Source organism: Phoca vitulina, unplaced genomic scaffold, assembly GCF_004348235.1.
Source record: "Phoca vitulina isolate PV1807 unplaced genomic scaffold, GSC_HSeal_1.0 scaffold27, whole genome shotgun sequence".
Lineage (NCBI taxonomy): Eukaryota > Metazoa > Chordata > Mammalia > Carnivora > Phocidae > Phoca > Phoca vitulina.
In genome coordinates, this window is record NW_022589730.1 from 26,433,856 (window position 1) to 26,450,963 (window position 17,108).

Here is a 17,108-nt window from a genome sequence, read left to right on the forward strand (position 1 = left end):
CTGATTGATGGCAGGCCACGGTGGCTGTGCTTTTCCCAGCCCCTTTCTCCTTGTTTTCAATGTTTTAATTTAGCAATACTTAGCCAGGCAGGTAGAGTAATGCATTTTATCCCTTCATTATATTCATCATGAAGTAAGGATTGTGTTCACGTTTTATTATTTGTATAAAGTTCTATGAGTAGAACTACTGCATCAAAGAGTAAGAACATTTTAATTTTAGATTCTTGATAACATGTTGCTGAAGTTGCCAGAAGAGCTGTGCCAGTTTACATTACAGGAACAAAGTGAGAGAAGGTGTCTCATTGCCTTTCTTCCTGCCTTTATTAGGTGTTAACTAAAAACAAATCTTGGTGATTTTGACTGGTGAAAGCTTGTATCTTGTTTAGATTTTTTTGTTTTTAAAATTAATAACTGGAGCAAACATTTTTAAATGTTTATTACCCAGTTGCCTTTCTTTTGTGCTTTTACTTTTATCTTTTTTTTTTTTTTAAACAGGTTCATTTATCTGGTTAAAATGGTTCCATAATTCTTTTTATTTCTACCTTTGTCATGGTTTTTGGTTTATACCAGTGGACCATATCATGGCTCATTCCCATGTTTCTTTCTCAGCAGTTATTGCAAATTTATTTTTTTTCTTTTTGTATGTATTTTGAGAAAGATTCAGACTGGCAATATGCTTAGGTGCCCCTACCTCATGGGACTCCTCAGGAGTATGGCTAAGGTGAGGCTGGAGAAGGTATAAGAGGGCCTGTGGGGTTGTAGTTACAGTGGAAGGGACTGAAAAAGACCTGGTTGCGTGCCTCCAAAGGAGATGCAGCCATGTGTCTTCTCTACTCATTAGCATCAGTGGTGCACCAGGCTTTGTGATTTTCTTTCCTTATTTCCCTGCTTAGTTCAAAAATAGAAACTGGAGTTTTCTGCTTTTCTGTATTTCATAGAGTTTCTCTTTCCTTACCTCCATAAGGTTAAAGGAGAGTAGTAGGCTTTTTATAAGTTTACTAAAATAAAATTTTCCTATCTCATTTCACTTAGATAAAATAATTTTGTATTTTGTGTTGAAGAGTGGCTAGGAAAAACCCGCCTTTTGCTCATAGTTTAAATTAGAATGTAAGAGATAGCATATAACCTTAGGGCTTATGAAATAACTTTTATCCCTGAGTTAAACACTCTCTATACATATGTTTTTCAAGAGTCCTGCCTATCATTGTTTTTATGAATTTATAAACTGATTCTTGTTTTAAGACAATAAACATTTCTTTATCTTGCTTCCCCTAAGGAGAAAAAGAAAAGAATTTTCTTAATGTATGTAATCTTGTTTTGTCAGATTGATAAAACAGTGATCTAAGAAATGCTCTTTTAGACTTGGAGGTAAAAAGTTAGAAAATCCACATCAGCATGTAGTCTGCCAAATGAAAGTGGAAAAAATTTAATCATTTCCAGTAATGACCTTTAATTGAAAACTTTGTGTCACCATGTCTAAAGCAATGTAATGACATCCAGAAGTTTCCTTAATTTTTATTGTTTCATAATATTGAAAATACACATAAAAATAGAAATTCTGGGGAAGTCCATTTGTTTGGAATCCTGCTATAGAGAAACCTGTTTACATTTGGGGATTGAGAATTAAAAATCCTCGGGAGTCAAAAGAGATATCAAATCCATATTTCAAAGCACATATTCTTGACATCTGCAAGCCAGTCTGTGTATTCTTGATTTTATATACAGTTGATTAGATGATTTCTAAGCCATCAATGTATTGTTAAGTAGGAATTAATTGACAACACGAGAGAGACTAGAAGAGCCATGGTAGAAAAAATAGACACAAGAGGTCAAAAAATGTTACTCCCAAACCTCTTGGTATATTGAAACCAATAGCCCCTTAGTAGTGAGGGAGTTGCTATTACATCATGGCCCATGTATTGATGCTAAAAAAAGAAGCCAAGAAACAACCATGATGTATATATTCTATTAAAAGAGGTACATTGTAATACGGTTTTCTAGTTTGGAATTATTTCTATTCAAAATGGTTAAAATAAAAATATTTTAGCATTTAAAATGGTAAACTGTGTCATCTGAAAAATAAGAGTGCACACAATACTAAATGAGGTTCTCTGTAGCTAAGGTTTTTATAACAAATGGATAATCCCCAAATTCAAAAACAGAAATCTCTGTTCTCCTCCCTTAAATAGCTGTTCTGATTTGCTTTCACAAGCCATCTTTCTCTCTTCTTTTCAGTTGTCTTTTTCCTTCTTTTCTTTTTTATGACAACTTTTGAAGATGAAATCCTTTGGGAATTTTCTAGTTAAGAAATTTGTCTATATTTAATCTGTACAAAAAAGAATATATATAAAACATTAAAGTATAAAAAACATCAGTGAAATGAACACTAGTGAAACCACTACCTAGTTTTGTTTTTTTGTGTTCGTTTTGTTTTTTAAAGTTGGCTCTAGCATGGAGCTAGTGCGGGGCTTGAACTCAGGACCATGAGATTGTTACCTGAGCTGAGATCAAGAGTCAGATGCTTAACCGACTGAGCCACTCTGGTGTCCCCCCACTGCCTAGGTTTTTAAAAAGAAACATTGGCAGTATCTTCAAGCCATCTCCTTGCCTTTTCTGAGTTAAATCACTATTCTGAGTTTATGTTCCTCTCCTTTTCTTGTTTTACCATATATGTGTTTAAAAAAAAGTAATGTTTCCCATCCAAGTACTAACCAGGCCCGACTTGCTTAGCTTCCGAGATCAGACGAGATCTCTTTTGTGACTAGCTCTTTTTGTTCACTCTGTTTTATAAGCTTTGTATGTTGCTACATCTAGCTGTTTGGTATTTTGTGAAATACCTTCAATGTATTTTGAGCCTTTAATTCCTTAAAACTTCTTCATTGTGCTTTTCAGATTACAAAAGTAATTTATGGTAGTAACTGAAAATTGAAACATCATAGAAATATAACAGAAAGGAAAGGTCCCTCATAATGTCATATATTACCCAGCTAGAGTTGTATCAAACAAACAAAAGTAAACTTTTTCTGCATATGTTTAGTCATCTTCTTTCTCTTCCTATTCATTAAAAAGGCTTTTTCCAACTGCAGAGCTACTTTGCCACATTTCTAGTGAGAGAGGACACTGTTCTACTAGTATCCTCTGCCAATAGCACCTCCTGGAGTTCTGCATCATGATAATCTTTCTTAACAGTGTTTCTTGGAAATATAGATTTGTGGGTTAAATAGACCTGTTATCTTGTAGATGTACCATCACTTAACCAGTATTCCGTGGTGGACATTTTCAGTGATTCCGAGTTTTTTATTTATTTGAAAGTATTTTAGTGTCCAGCATTGAGTCACTATTCTTGCAGTTTTTTAGACATTGCTGCTGTTAGCATTTTTGCATATGTGCTTCTGAATACTTGGGTGAATATTTATGAAGTATAACGCCTCTGTGAAGTTATTGGGTCAAAGAGTATGAGTACTTAGTATTTTGATATTCAGCTTTTGTTTCAGCAGTTGCTTCAGAAGCCTTGTGCCCATTAATAATCCAGCAGTGTATGAATGTATTAATTTTTTCTATACCCTCATCAGCATTGGTCTTTTAATTTATTATTGGTCTTTTAATCTTTAAAAGATGAGAAATTAATAAGAATCAACATCTTTTCATATTCTTAAATTCCTGATTATTAGGAAATACTCATTAAGCTTTTGGGTACAGTTGAACAGGTTTAAAGTGATGTGCAACTAATGGAAAGCCATTAAAATAGAACCTCACTTCTAAGGAGTTTGGATAAATTCAGACACTGTACACATTGTTTTTATTAACCCAGTTAACGAGTATATAATGAGGATTTAATTTGGGTATGGTCATGTAGTCTAATTGTGGAGAAGCCAGAAGTATAAGATGGCCATTAGAAAGCTTGTTACCTAGTTGGGGAGGTAGTATTAACATGAGAGCAAGAAGCAATGAGGTATGTGCCTGTATGATGAAGAATTATAAGTTGTGTATCTGAAACTCACATAGTTTATCGGCCTCAGGAATGGGGAAGTCAGTCAAGACTTCTTGGAGTAGGAGTGAGACTTGAAGGAGCTTTGAAGTATGAATTTGTCTACTTTGAATTAATGGCATTTATAGGAGAGGAAACACCAAGAAAGGGGAGAACGGTGTGTAGTCACAGGAGTAGAAATGAAAGTGGCATAGTTACGAGACCTGACTGAGGAAGCTGTTTTGAATAGAGAGTAAGACTTGGGGAGACACTGGAAATGTAGGTTTGCTAGGGAAGAGGCGGGGCCGTTGTTACGCAGACGCTTATGGATAAGAGAGCTTAGACTGGGTTCATTCTGAAATAGGATGCTGCTGAGCAGTTTTGAGCAGAGAAAGGGTGATGATAGTGATGCTAAGGGAGACCAGCTCTGCACTTGTGTTCTGATGGGAGACTGCAGAGAGGCAACGTTGCTATTTCATTTGTACCAACCGTAATAATTCTGTGTAGGATGGTGGCAGTGAAAAGGGAGAGGAAGCAGCCGATAAGAAAATTTTAGAAAGCAGGACTTAATGACTAATAGGATATAGAGGATGAAGAAGAGGACTGGGGTAAAGGAAATGAATGATTTCTAGTGATTGAAATCATTCTAGTGATTGAAAATTGGTAACTATTCTCCTGTTTCATAGTTCTGAATTAAAGTCACTGTTTTTCTAAGAAGCATGAAACCTCAGTACTCTCCCCACATGATCTTTGCAGCTGTTGTATAGGGAAAAAAGTCTTTTCATATTAAACATCACTGATGATTATTAATATAGTGATGGTTTCTGTCTAGATAAAATTCTTTCAAATGACTCAAGTTTCTGAGTAAATTTCATTAAATTAGAAAAATTTAGGTGTGTATATAGGATTATCATTTAAAAAGTGTTCACATAAAGCAATGTTCAATGATAACTATTTGTAAACAATTGAATATTGGAATATAGAATCACTCAAGTGTTCACTGAAAGCATTGTGTGTGCCTGTTCCAATGTGTTAAGAAACGAGTTACCAAAAACCAGCTAATTTGCGAATATGGAACAGAACTTTGTATATTTATTTCTTCTATTAAAACTGTATGAGAGGGGTGCCTGGGTGGCTCAGTTGGTTAAGCGACTGCCTTCGGCTCAGGTCATGGTCCTGGAGTCCCGGGATGGAGTCCCGCATTGGGCTCCCTGCTCAGCAGGGAGTCTGCTTCTCCCTCTGACCCTCCCCCCTCTCATGCTCTCTCTCTCTGTCTCATTCTCTCTCTCAAATAAATAAATAAAATCTTTTTTTAAAAAAAAGAACTGTATGAGAATATTATTTTGGGTATATTTTTATTTATACATGTTTGAGGGTGGTTTCCCCACTTTTGATGCAGAGATATGATGGGAAAAGGAATAAAGTAAGAGTATTCTTTGATTGGCAGCAATGGTACAGTTAATTGGTGGGTGATAGGGCAGCAAATAGCTCAGGATAGAGATCTTAGATGATGCAGTATAATAAACTGTTCATTGTTTTATTTATTCATTGTTACGTTGTGAATTATTTTATTTATAGATTAGCTAGACTGAGCCATGATAACCCACACAACTGCCTATAAAACATCTTGGTTTATCTCTTCCCTGAGTGGGCCATTTTATAAGCTCCTGTTACCCGAGGCACGCATTGCTAGGAAGCAATCTTGACCAAATCTAAACCAGTTTATCAAAAGATGTCCATATAACTTTCTGCGGTGGGGGAGCTTAGGAAGTTTCCTATTTTACTAACAATAGTTAACATTTTTAGGCATGTTAAAATATTTTCTACCTGAATATCTTTTTTTTTTTTTTAAGATTTTATTTCTTTATTTGACAGAGAGAGAGCACAAGCAGGGGGAGTAGGAGAGGGAGAAGCAGGCTTCCCACGGAGCAGGGAGCCGGATGTGGGGCTCAATCCCAGGACCCTGGGATCATGACCTGAGCCGAAGGCAGACGCTTAACGACTAAGCCACCCAGGCGCCCCTTTCTACCTGAATATCTTACCAAGAAAAAGTAATTATTATTGAATAGTTGGCAAAATGCATCTGTTGGACTGTATTTCTTTTTTTTTCTTGAAATTTTGCTATCTTTAAAAGCAAACATTTTTGATTAGGACTTCTTGAACTGAAAATACATGTATAGTGCTGTATTGTTTTCAGAATGCTTTCACATACGTTACTGCATTTGATCCACAAAACAGCCTTTATTTTTAAATTTTTAAAATTTTTTTTGTGAGCTGGGGGGAGGAGGAGAGGGAGAGAGAGAATTTTTTTAAAAATTTTATTTGAGAGAGAGAGAGAACAAGCGAAAGAGAGAGAGCCCTAGCAGGGAGGGAGGGGCCAAGGGAGAAGGAGAAGCAGACTCCCTACTGAGCAGGGAGCCCAACGGCAGGGCTCAGTCCCAGGACCCCGGGATCATGACCAGAGCTGAAGGCAGATACTTAATTGACTGAGCCACCCAGGCGCCCTGAGAGCAAATCTTAAGTAGACGCCGCGCTGAGCGTGGAGCCTGATGCAGGACTCGATCTCATGATCCTGAGGTCATGACCCCCACAAAACAGCCTTTAAAAGGCAGATGAGGGGTGCCTGGGTGGCTTAGTCGGTTAAGTGTCCGACTCTTGATTTCAGCTCAGGTCATGATTTCAGGGTCCTGAGATTGAGCCCTGCATCAGGCTCCATGCTTAGTGCAGAGTCTGCATGTCTTCCCCCCCCGCCCCCGCCGCTGCTCTTGAGTGCACGCGCACTCTCTGTCTCAAGTAAATAAATAAAACCTTAAAAAAAAAGCAGATGAGCAAAATGTTACTCCCATTTTAATTGAGGAGTAAAGAAGGACTTGGAGATCTTAACGTGAATTTCCTGTCACTTGGGTAATAACCAGGAGGGCTAAGATGAGGATGCAGGAATATTCTGGTCCATTTATGCTTAAAAAGGTAGAAAGAACCAATATCCACAAACCTAGAATAGTCATAAGTATTATGTCATATCAGCAGGCCTCATCAGTTAGTAATTATAAATGAAGCTAGACATAATGCTAGAACCTGGGATTTATAAGATTAATGCTAAAATTACTTCATGAAATTGTGGCATAGTTTTACTTATTATTGCTGTATAATATACCATTCCAAAGTACAGTGGTGTAAAACAACCATCTTATTATGTTGGTGGATTTTCCCTGTTAAGAATTGGAAGTTCAACAGTGTGTGGCTAGCTTGTCTCTACCGCAAGATGTCTGGGGTCTTAGCTGAGAAAACTTAGGGGCCGGGGGTGACTTGATGGCTAGAAGCTGGGATCATCTGAAGGCATCTTCACTCGTGCGGTATCTTTGCTACCTGTTGGCTTGGACTCAGCTTGGCTGTTGGCTAGAGTACGTATATAAGGCTTTTTCCTCTGGTCTAGTTTGGACTTCTTTAGAGCGTGAGAGCTGGGTCTCAAGAGAGTGTCCCCAGAGAGCAAGGGAAAAGTGCATGGTGCTTTTATGATCTAGCCTTGCAACTTATATAGCATCACTTATGCCATCAATTAAAGCAGTCACAAAGGGCCATTCAAGTTCAAAGGGAGGGTGATATAGACCCCACTGCTTCATTGAAAGAATGTCAAGGTTATGAGAAGGGCATGATGGGAGATATTGTTGTAGCTGTTTTTGAAAAATAGAATCTACCTTATGGAGGATTGTTAAAAAAGGAAAGGGTTTGAATAAAGTCGTATCTGACTCACGCCCCTGAGTCATGGTCTTTTTCCTTTGTCATTTGCTGCTGTTAACATAAAAGTGTTCGTGGGGTCTGTGTAGAATTGGTTTTCTGATCCCAAGTTGGAACACTAATGGGAAGAAAATACACTGCAAAACCTGAATCTTTCTGCTTTATATCCTGCCATTCTTTCTCCTGATCTGTATTAAAGTGACAATCTAGCTAATAGGTTTACCTCATGGCACATTTGGTGTGCTTTTGGCTGCTGTTCTGTAATAAAATTGTCTTATATAAAAATTGTCAGTGTTAATACAAATTGGATTTTATTAGCATATGCACTATTTTTTTGTTGCTGTAAGTTCCTGGAATTCAGTTATGGTACACAGTGATGAAGCATCCATTTTTTTCATAGAAACAGGGTAGTTATTTGGTATTATTACAGAAAATTTAGCATCAAATAAATAATAAGTTCAAAACTATGTCAGAAAAATAAAAGCCTCTGCAAAAATGTTAAGATATAAACTGCTAACATTAGGCTGCAAGTTCTGTGAATTGTACATAAATGTTGGCATATACTGACTATGGAAGCCTTCCAGGTTCAGTGTAAGATCCATGGTATATGGGTACTTTTCTGGGTGGGTTGACTCCAGTCACCCAGGCAAGGCCTCATATACTGGTATTTACGCTGCGTGAATTGACCCAAGGTCCTGCACCCACCTTTGCAGTAGTAGAAACCTGACATTTTTGGTGCACAAGGAATGAATCTGTCTCTGGGGAGATCTGTGTTAATCAAGCTGTGTTAATGAAGCAAGAATCACAGCTCTTGGGTAGATAATTTCATTTATCTATTCTTTTTGCTATTGTCATATCTTTTCCTTCTACATATCTTAAAAATCCTGTACTTATCTTAAAAATCCTGCCTCTCAATGCCATTACTTTTGCTTTATTTTAATTTTTTTTTTAAAAAGATTTTATTTATTTACTTGAGAAAGAGCGAGAGAGAGCACAGGGAGAAGCAGACTCCCTGCTGCGCAGAGAGCCCAGCATGGGGCTTGATCCCAGAACCCTGAGATCATGACCTGAGCTGAAGGCAGACGCTTAAGTGACTGAGCCACCCAGGTACCCCACTTTTGCTTTAAAGAATTATCTTTTTAAAGAAATCATAAGAAAAAAACAACATATTCTTTTACCTTTACCACTAATTTACTGTTTAGAGTGATTTTCATTCCTGAAAATTTGGTTTTGAATTTGGTATCATTTCTTTTTATCCTGACAATTTCCTTTTATATTACGTGTATTGCTTATTTGCTTTCAAAAATTCTCTTGGCCTTTGTTTATCTAAAAGTCATTATTTAACCCTGTTATTGAAGGGTATTGAATTTTCCAGCGAGTTTTTTTCTTTCACCACTTTAAAGATGACTCTGGCTTACATTGCCTTTATTCATACTGTTTTTCCCTTGTATGTAATGTGTCTTTTTTCCTTGACTGCTCTCAAGATTTTATAGTCATCATTGGTTTGCAGTAGTTTGATTTTGATGTGACTAGGTATCTTTCTTTGTATTTACTTTGTTTGAGCTTTGATCGGTAAGGGCTCCCCCTTACCCCATAAGTTAATCAGTATTCTTTCATTATTTCCGAAACTTTTTTTTTTTTTTAATGCCCTGTTTTCTCCTTCTGGGACTCCATTTGTACCTATTTTAGACATTTTGAGGTTTCTGGCTGGATAGACTGAGTGCTTATACCATTAACTCTGATTGAAAATGCAGTGTGTTCACCTCTAATCTCAAAGGTTATTGAATTTGACAGTTAAGAGGTCATTGGTGACCTTAACTGTGGATAGAGAGTGGGAAATCACCTTAACTGTGGGTAGAGAGTGGGAAGTGAAATCTGTACAATAAAGAGTTGAGGAGTGAATAGGATTGAAGAAATGGAGGGACTTACTACTGTAGCTGTGTGTTTGTGTTTTTTGCCCCATACTTATGTTTGTGACTTAGCATTTTGTTTCATTTTTAGGCCGTCATAAGCCACATTCCTCTTTTTCCCCTCTTTTTTTAAATGTTCTGGGAAAATATGAGCCACTTTATGACATGATTTCTAGGCACATACTTGCTATAATAAACTGTGCGTAAAGAAAAGTGTTTTACTCAAGGAGTTAATATTTTTCTTGATTTGTTGTGGCTTGTGGATGGAAGGCCTCTGACATTGGATATTTAACTGGCATCTTGTTTATTTATCTTTATGTATCAGGAAAACTGTGGCCAGTAACACACACAAGAGCCATTTTGCCTTGTGAGTTGTTGCAGTACTTGTTAGGAAGCAGAAGTTCTCTGTATTAGCTTTTGCTTTATTTTGTTTTAATGCGTGCTAGAACATCATTGAATAATACATCAGAATAAATGTGTTACAAAGTTCTTTGTGAAGTAAGTAGATTTCAGTTTTTAATAAGATAGTCAAGGATGACTTCATTAGGTAATTTTTTTAACTAGATATTCTTCTATATATAAATAATTATGTATTTTCATTTGATCAACTTAGAAGCTTAAGTTTAAAATTTTATATTAATGTTTTGTGTAGCTGAATATAAAGGATTGAAAACAAAACATGACAAAGAAATAAAACAAATGAAAGATCACCTAAATCTAGAATAGAGTTTGGGGGGCGGGGGTTTGACTTCCTCAGGTTTTCATTTGATAATGCTATAGTCAAGGATGAAATGTAATTTTGAACAGTTGTGTTATATTTTGACTATGTTATAATTAGTGTTTTAGAATAAAGACTAAATGCTTAAAATTGAGCCTGTTTTAGATTGACTTTGCTTTCATGATTCCAAGGTGACTGCAGTTTACTACTTCTTTATTTTGGAGTATTTTAACTATAAAAATTTCAGAATTTGACAGATTTTTGATCAGAAATGCATTGTTATTGCACATGGTTACATCCTTGGATTTGTTATCTTTTGGATATTGGATATTGGAATGTTATCTTTTTTTTTTTCCCTCCCCAGTTCAAAGCAGTATTCAACGATTTCAAGAGAAGTTTTTTATTTTTGCTCTGACACCTCAGCAAGTTAGAGAGATATGCATATCCAGGTAAGAGGAATGTTTGGAATATGTTTCTTCATGAATGTTGGTGTATTAGTCTGCTAGGGCTGCCACTACAAAGCACAACAGACTGGGTGGCTTAAACAACAGAAATTTATTTTCTCAAAATTCAGGAGGCTTGAAGTCCAAGATTAAGGTGTCAGCAGATTTGGTTTCTCCTGATCTCCTTGGCTTGTAGAGGCTGCCTTCTTGCCTCACTTGACCTTTCTTCTGTGTGCCTGTGCATCCCTGGTGTCTCTTCCTCTTATGAGAACACCAGTTATATTGGATTAGGGCCCCACCGTTATGACCTTATTCCCATCTTCACATATGGTCAGATTGGGGGGTCAGGTCTTCAACCTGAATTTTGGGGAGACACAGTTCAGTCCAAAGCAGTTGGACTATTGTTCATTAAGCAAGCATAGTATACACTGACTAAAGTTAGCTAAATATTTAATAAACAACTCTGTATTAAAAAACAGCTTTAACCTTTGATTAAAACCCCAGCTTATTTTTTTGAATTACTTTTTGGCAATAACTTTTTTTAATGAAAATTTTATTCCAGATATAGCAACATAAAAAAGAATTTGTGACAACAGCCCAACGATAGGATGTCCATAAACTTTATCATTCAAACTGAGGCACTTTAAGAGTGAAAGTAGACATCATGTTCTTACCCAGAAAAATTATTAATAAACTGGCACTGTTCTGAGCTGTGTGGTCACCTAGACCATAAAATTAGTAGAAATCTGAAAACAATTATGAAAAGTACTCTTAGCTTTGCCGTTTAGAAAAATTGGAGAAACTTAAAATAGACACATTTATAAAGAGCAAATGAACTAAGTTGTAAGAGGAAAGAAAAGGAAGTATGTAGTGTATACTTTTCCAATTAAAAATATAGTCATCTTGGGGCACCTGGGTGGCTCAGTCATTAAGCATCTGCCTTCGGCTCGGGTCATGATCCCAGGGTCCTGGGATTGAGCCCCACATCAGGCTCCCTGCTCCGCGGAAGGCCTGCTTCTCCCTCTCCCTCTGCCCCTGCTTGTGTTCCCTCTCTTGCTGTGTCTCTCTCTGTCAAATAAATAAATAAAATCTTAAAAAAATATATATATAGTCGGGGTGCCTGGTTGGCTCAGTCATTAAGCGTCTGCCTTCGGCTCAGGTCGTGATCCCAGGGTCCTGGGATCGAGCCCCACATCGGGCTCCCTGCTCAGCAGGAAGCCTGCTTCCCCTCTCACACTCCCCTTGCTTGTGTTCCCTATCTCACTGTCTCTCTCTCTGTCAAATAAATAAATAAAATCTTTAAAAAATATATATGTATATATAGTCATCTTTGGTGTTAATATGTATGTGACTCTTTAAAATTGCATTCTTAAAGATTTAGTGTAAGAAAACGGAGGCTTTAGGAGGTTAAATGATTTTTCTGGGATTGTAGAGTTAAAAGTAGAAGAGTTGAGCAAATTAGAGGTCTTTTGCTTCCTTTCAGCTGTTCATTTGAATGCTCATCTTCTCTGAGATGTTAATAATTTACAAAAATAAGGATTCTGTAGTTAAGTTTTAGAAATTCTGTATTCACAATTACATAAGTTCTTTAAGGTTAGATTGGACTTTTTGGTCTTTAATATCTTCATCTGCCTAGTCAATCTCTCAAGATGGTGAATCCAAACTTAGGGGCTTCACGTCTCTTCGAAGCACACTAACATCTTGAGGTTGGTCTCTTTATGTGGAAGAGTCTGGGGCAGAGTTTTAGATTCTTTCATTAATCATATCACCTTTACTAATACATGTATAGGGTGAGAGTGCTATTGTCAAAATCTCAAATGATTGTATGTTCTGACCCTGTAAAGTTTGATCTCTCAGAGTATTGCATAGATAGACTGCCTCTTCCACAGGCAGGAGAAAAGTGTTGAAAACTAAGATTTAAAAAAAAAAAGACCATACAAGGATTAGTTCAAAAGATCCAATATCCAGAATAATAGTTTCAGAAAACAGAAAATTCAGAGGAGAAAATTATCAAAGAAGTAAAATGAATGTAGCCTGATGTGGTTCATTTTCACCAGGAGCAAGAAGATATTGCAGTGAGTTTTTGTAAATTTGGAAGTACTTTCAATCTTGGGGATAGTAATAAACCAACTAACAAATAAGTAGAATAAATTGAAAATTTTAAAATTATATTTATATTAAAGTTATATTTTATATCCAAAACCTTATTAATATTAAGTTTTATTTGTTATTCAGTGATGACCCCTTGCTTGAGATCAATGTTTACTGTGTATTAGGTCCAAAGCACTATATTATATAACACATCCACTCTTGTTAGTGAACCAGCTCATATACATAAAATGATCTTGGCATTGCAAGGGGTCAGATGAAGAGATCCAATTTTAGTAATTACAGATAACTGATTTATAGGAGGATGAGGTTACTATTAATGTTGGTGGTTTGGGAAAGCTTCAAGAGTGTTGCATGGGTCTTTGAGGGAAGGAGATTATTTAGAGTATGTTAGATTTAAAGATACAGATTTCAAGATACATTTTTAAGTGAACAAAACAAAGCATCAAAATGTGAATAATATACTACCAGTTGCCCTAAAAGGTATGTGTGTGTGTAATTTGCTCAAGTGTTTAAAATATGTCTGGACAAATAAGATCAGCTGCCTCTGTACAGGGGAATTGGATGGCCAGGGCCAGAGTTGGGGTAGTCTTTTTTATTTTATATCCTTTTTGTATGTTTTTGAAGTTTGAACTATGTGAATTATATTAAGTAGTCCAAAAATGAATGACTAAAATTTAAAGCTCAACTAAACATTTTGATCATGTTCTGGAGCTGGATCGTAGTAGTGGTTGTTCAACAGTGTGAGTATACTTAATGCCACAGAACTATACACTTAAAAATGGTTAACATGATAAATTTTATGTATCTTAGGTATAAAAATTAACAAAATAAAAGGCTATTTGTAATCCTCCTTTCAAAGAAAACAAATCACATACACATATAGACAAAGCCTAAGATTTTCAGTCGTATAATTAAATAATACAAAATCTTCTTCTTCCTAATAAGTGGAAGTGAAAGTTTGGTACCCATTACCTAACTTCAGTAATTATCAGCATTTTGGCAGTGTGTATGTAAACCCCCCTGCCTTTTTCTTGAAATATTTTTTTAAAAGATTTTATTTATTTATGAGAGAGAGCGAGAGCATAAGCGGGGGTAGGGGGGGCCAGGGGAAGAAGCAGACTCCCCACTGAGCAGGGAGCCAAGGGTATAGGGCTGGATCCCAGGACCCTAGGATCATGACCTGAGCTGAAGGCAGACAGACACTTAACCGACTGAGCCACCCAGGCGCCCCTTTCCTGAAATACTTTAAAGCAAATCACAAGCATCATATAATTTCAGCTGGAAATACCTCAAGATGGATCTCTAATTAATTCTTAATATAGTCACAGTAAAATAATAATTCCTTAATATAAAACAATGACTAGCCCATATTCAAATTTTCTTAGTTGTTTCAGTATTTAAACATGGCCCATGTAATTACTTTTCACTTCTTTATCTCCCAAGATTTTTTAAGAACTTTACTTTGAAGTAATTATAGATTTCTAGAAAAGTTAATGAAAATAGATATACTCTTTACCCAGCTTCTCTTAATATTAACATCTTGCATAACCATAGTGTAATTATCAAAGCCAAGAAATTAACCTTGGTATAATACTGTTAACCAAACTATAGGTTTTATTCAGATTTCACCAGTTTTTTTTTGCTAATGAACCTCTATTCCTAGATCCAATTCAGGATCCCAAATTACCTTTAATTGTTAGTGTCATGTTAGTCTCTTTCAGTCTGTGACAGTTTCTTAGTTTTTCTTGTCTTTCATAAGAACTTTTGATACTTTTGAAGAGTCCTGGCCAGGTATTTTGTAGAATATTTTTCAATTTGGGTTTGTCTGATATTTTGTCATGAGATTATGCATTTTTGGCAAGAATACCTCAAGTTATATGCCCTTCTTAGTGTATCATGTTGGGCTACATAATATTGATACATTTTATTTTTGGCAGTGTTAACCTTGATCACTTGGGTAAGGTACTCTCTACTAGATTTTGGCACTATAAAGTTGCTGTTTTTTCCTTTGTTAGTAATAAATATCTTGGGGGAGATACTTTGAGATAAGGCACATATTCTGTTTCTCTTCAAATTTTTGCCCAGTGATTTAGCACTCACTGATGGATCTTTCCCTTCAGCAGTTACTTTGTCATAAACACTCTTGTGTTCCAGTGGTGTGATTTTCTGTTGTCCTTATTCTTTTTCACATTAGAGTTATTCTTTCGTAAGGAAGAGCTGTCCTTTCTCCCCCGTTTACTTACTCAGTCATTTACTTGGTATCTGCGTAGGCTCTTGAGTACTCTGGATTATAATGCAGTACTATGATAATTTGTGTTGTTCAAACTGGTCTACCTTTGGCCATTGGCTGATCTTTCAGGTTGGCTCCTGTGCCCTTTGGTATGTCTCCATCTATTTCTGAGCACTACTTTACTTTTTGGCACCACAGAATGCTCTAGGTTCATTTTATAATTTCTCTGCCCCAGTTCTGGAATTGATCACTTCTCTAAAGAGCTCTGTTTCCGCTCTTATAGTATTTCTTACCACTCTCTTTGAAAAAAGCGGTTCATTGACTTTGTAGCATATTACACATGCTGGATTTGGATCCAGAGGTACTTCTTGTGGTGTCATTTAACTTCTCTGCCTGTGGTTCTCACACTTTGCTGCAAATTAGAATCACCTGAGGAGCTTTTAGGAATCTGAATACCCATGTTTCGTTCATATCAATTCAATTAGAATCTCTGAGGTTGGAACCCAGTTTTTAAAGCTCCCCAGGTGTTTCCAGTGTTTAACAAATTTGAGAACCACTGCTGTGCATCCAGCTTCTCCCCTTTCCTGTAATGGTAGTAAGGTCTAAATGAGGCTCAAATACATCAGGTTCGGGTGGTTTTGTTCTTTTTATATTACGTCTTGTGAAGATTGATCAGTGAGTTCAGTTCTCTTCTTGGTTTTAGCACTCCCCTTCCATTTGCTACTACTGCCTCCCTGATCATGCTGTCTCAGCTTCTCACACTGACTTTTCTTGCATGTTCCCAGGAATCAATCTCTGATTCTCTTCTCACTACTCTGTGATAGTATTCATGAATGTGCTTTGTTATTTTTATGTTGGTGGCTGCAAAATCTCCACTTCGCTCTAGAGTCCATATTCACTGTCCCTACTTCAATGACCCATAGGTACATCAAACACAGCACATTCAGAATTGAACTTGCGTTCCTCCCAGACTTGCTTTTGTTCTTTCATTTATTCATTTAGTCTCACAGCATATATTTATTTACTGCCTATTATGATCCAGGCAATGTTCCCGGCACCAGGGGTGCAAAGTTGAAAAAATAAACTGGCTTCAAGGAGATTTTTGCTTGGTATATTTCCTCCCACTACCCGTTTCATTAATGGCATGGGATCTGCCCAAACAGAGCCCTCTTTGTATTATCCCACACTTCATCCACCAACCCCTGTCAGTTTGCTGCACTCCACTGATCCTTCTTTTATGTCTCTTTCACGATTTAAAACATGATGCAACTCTACCCTTGAGGGAGGGAGCTAGCATGGTCTTTGCAGTAATACCAACTGGAATGTGAATTCTGGCTCAACCACTTAGGCTTGTCTTTATGCCCCTGAGTAAGTTACTAAAGCCCGCTGAATCTTATTTACCCAATGTAACATAGGAAAAATAATCACCACCTCACTCAGTAGCTGGGGGCATTGAATGTCATAACTTGCTTTACCTCTTACCCTGGTGAGTAGCAGTTGCCACATTCTAAAATCTGGGCCCCATCCTAGATGCTCCCCTTCTGTATCCTGCCCTCTGTATCTAGTCAGTCATTGAATTCTGGTTTTCTGCCTAAATATCACTCAGTGATGTTTATGTCTAAGCCCTCATCTTTTGCCGGTACAATTGCAGTGGTCCCCTGACTCTCCTGCTAACCGTGTAATCTTTCTAAAGCCCTTCAGTGTTTTCTCTCTTGTGCTTAAAACCCTGGAGTGAAGCTTGTGAAGTCCACGCTCTCTTGCCTGGCAATTCTCTTCAACATCTTGTTATACTTGTCTTCTGTCTCATTGCATCTCCTGTCACTCTACTCTTACCCAGCAGCTGAGCTATCACAGCTCTGTCCCTTTGCATATCCTCTTCCTCCCTATTCTGCTTGGCAAACCTGAGGTATATTTTAGGGCCAGTTCTAGTCTCAGCTTTTCTTTGATGCCGTTTCCAGATTTCCCCAGACACACACTGTCTCACTGTACTACA

General features: G+C 36.9%; 1 protein-coding gene across 7 annotated transcripts in view; it reads left to right on the forward strand.

Annotated features, from left to right (window-relative positions):
- The window catches only part of PIAS2 (protein inhibitor of activated STAT 2), a 91,664-nt gene that overhangs the window by 26,286 nt on the left and 48,270 nt on the right, over positions 1–17,108 (forward strand). For all 7 annotated transcript variants that reach the window (XM_032422942.1, XM_032422943.1, XM_032422939.1 and 4 more), the window contains exon 3: positions 10,695–10,779. In XM_032422942.1, coding sequence (XP_032278833.1) covers positions 10,695–10,779 — 85 coding nt within the window. The remainder of the gene's footprint in view (positions 1–10,694; positions 10,780–17,108) is intronic.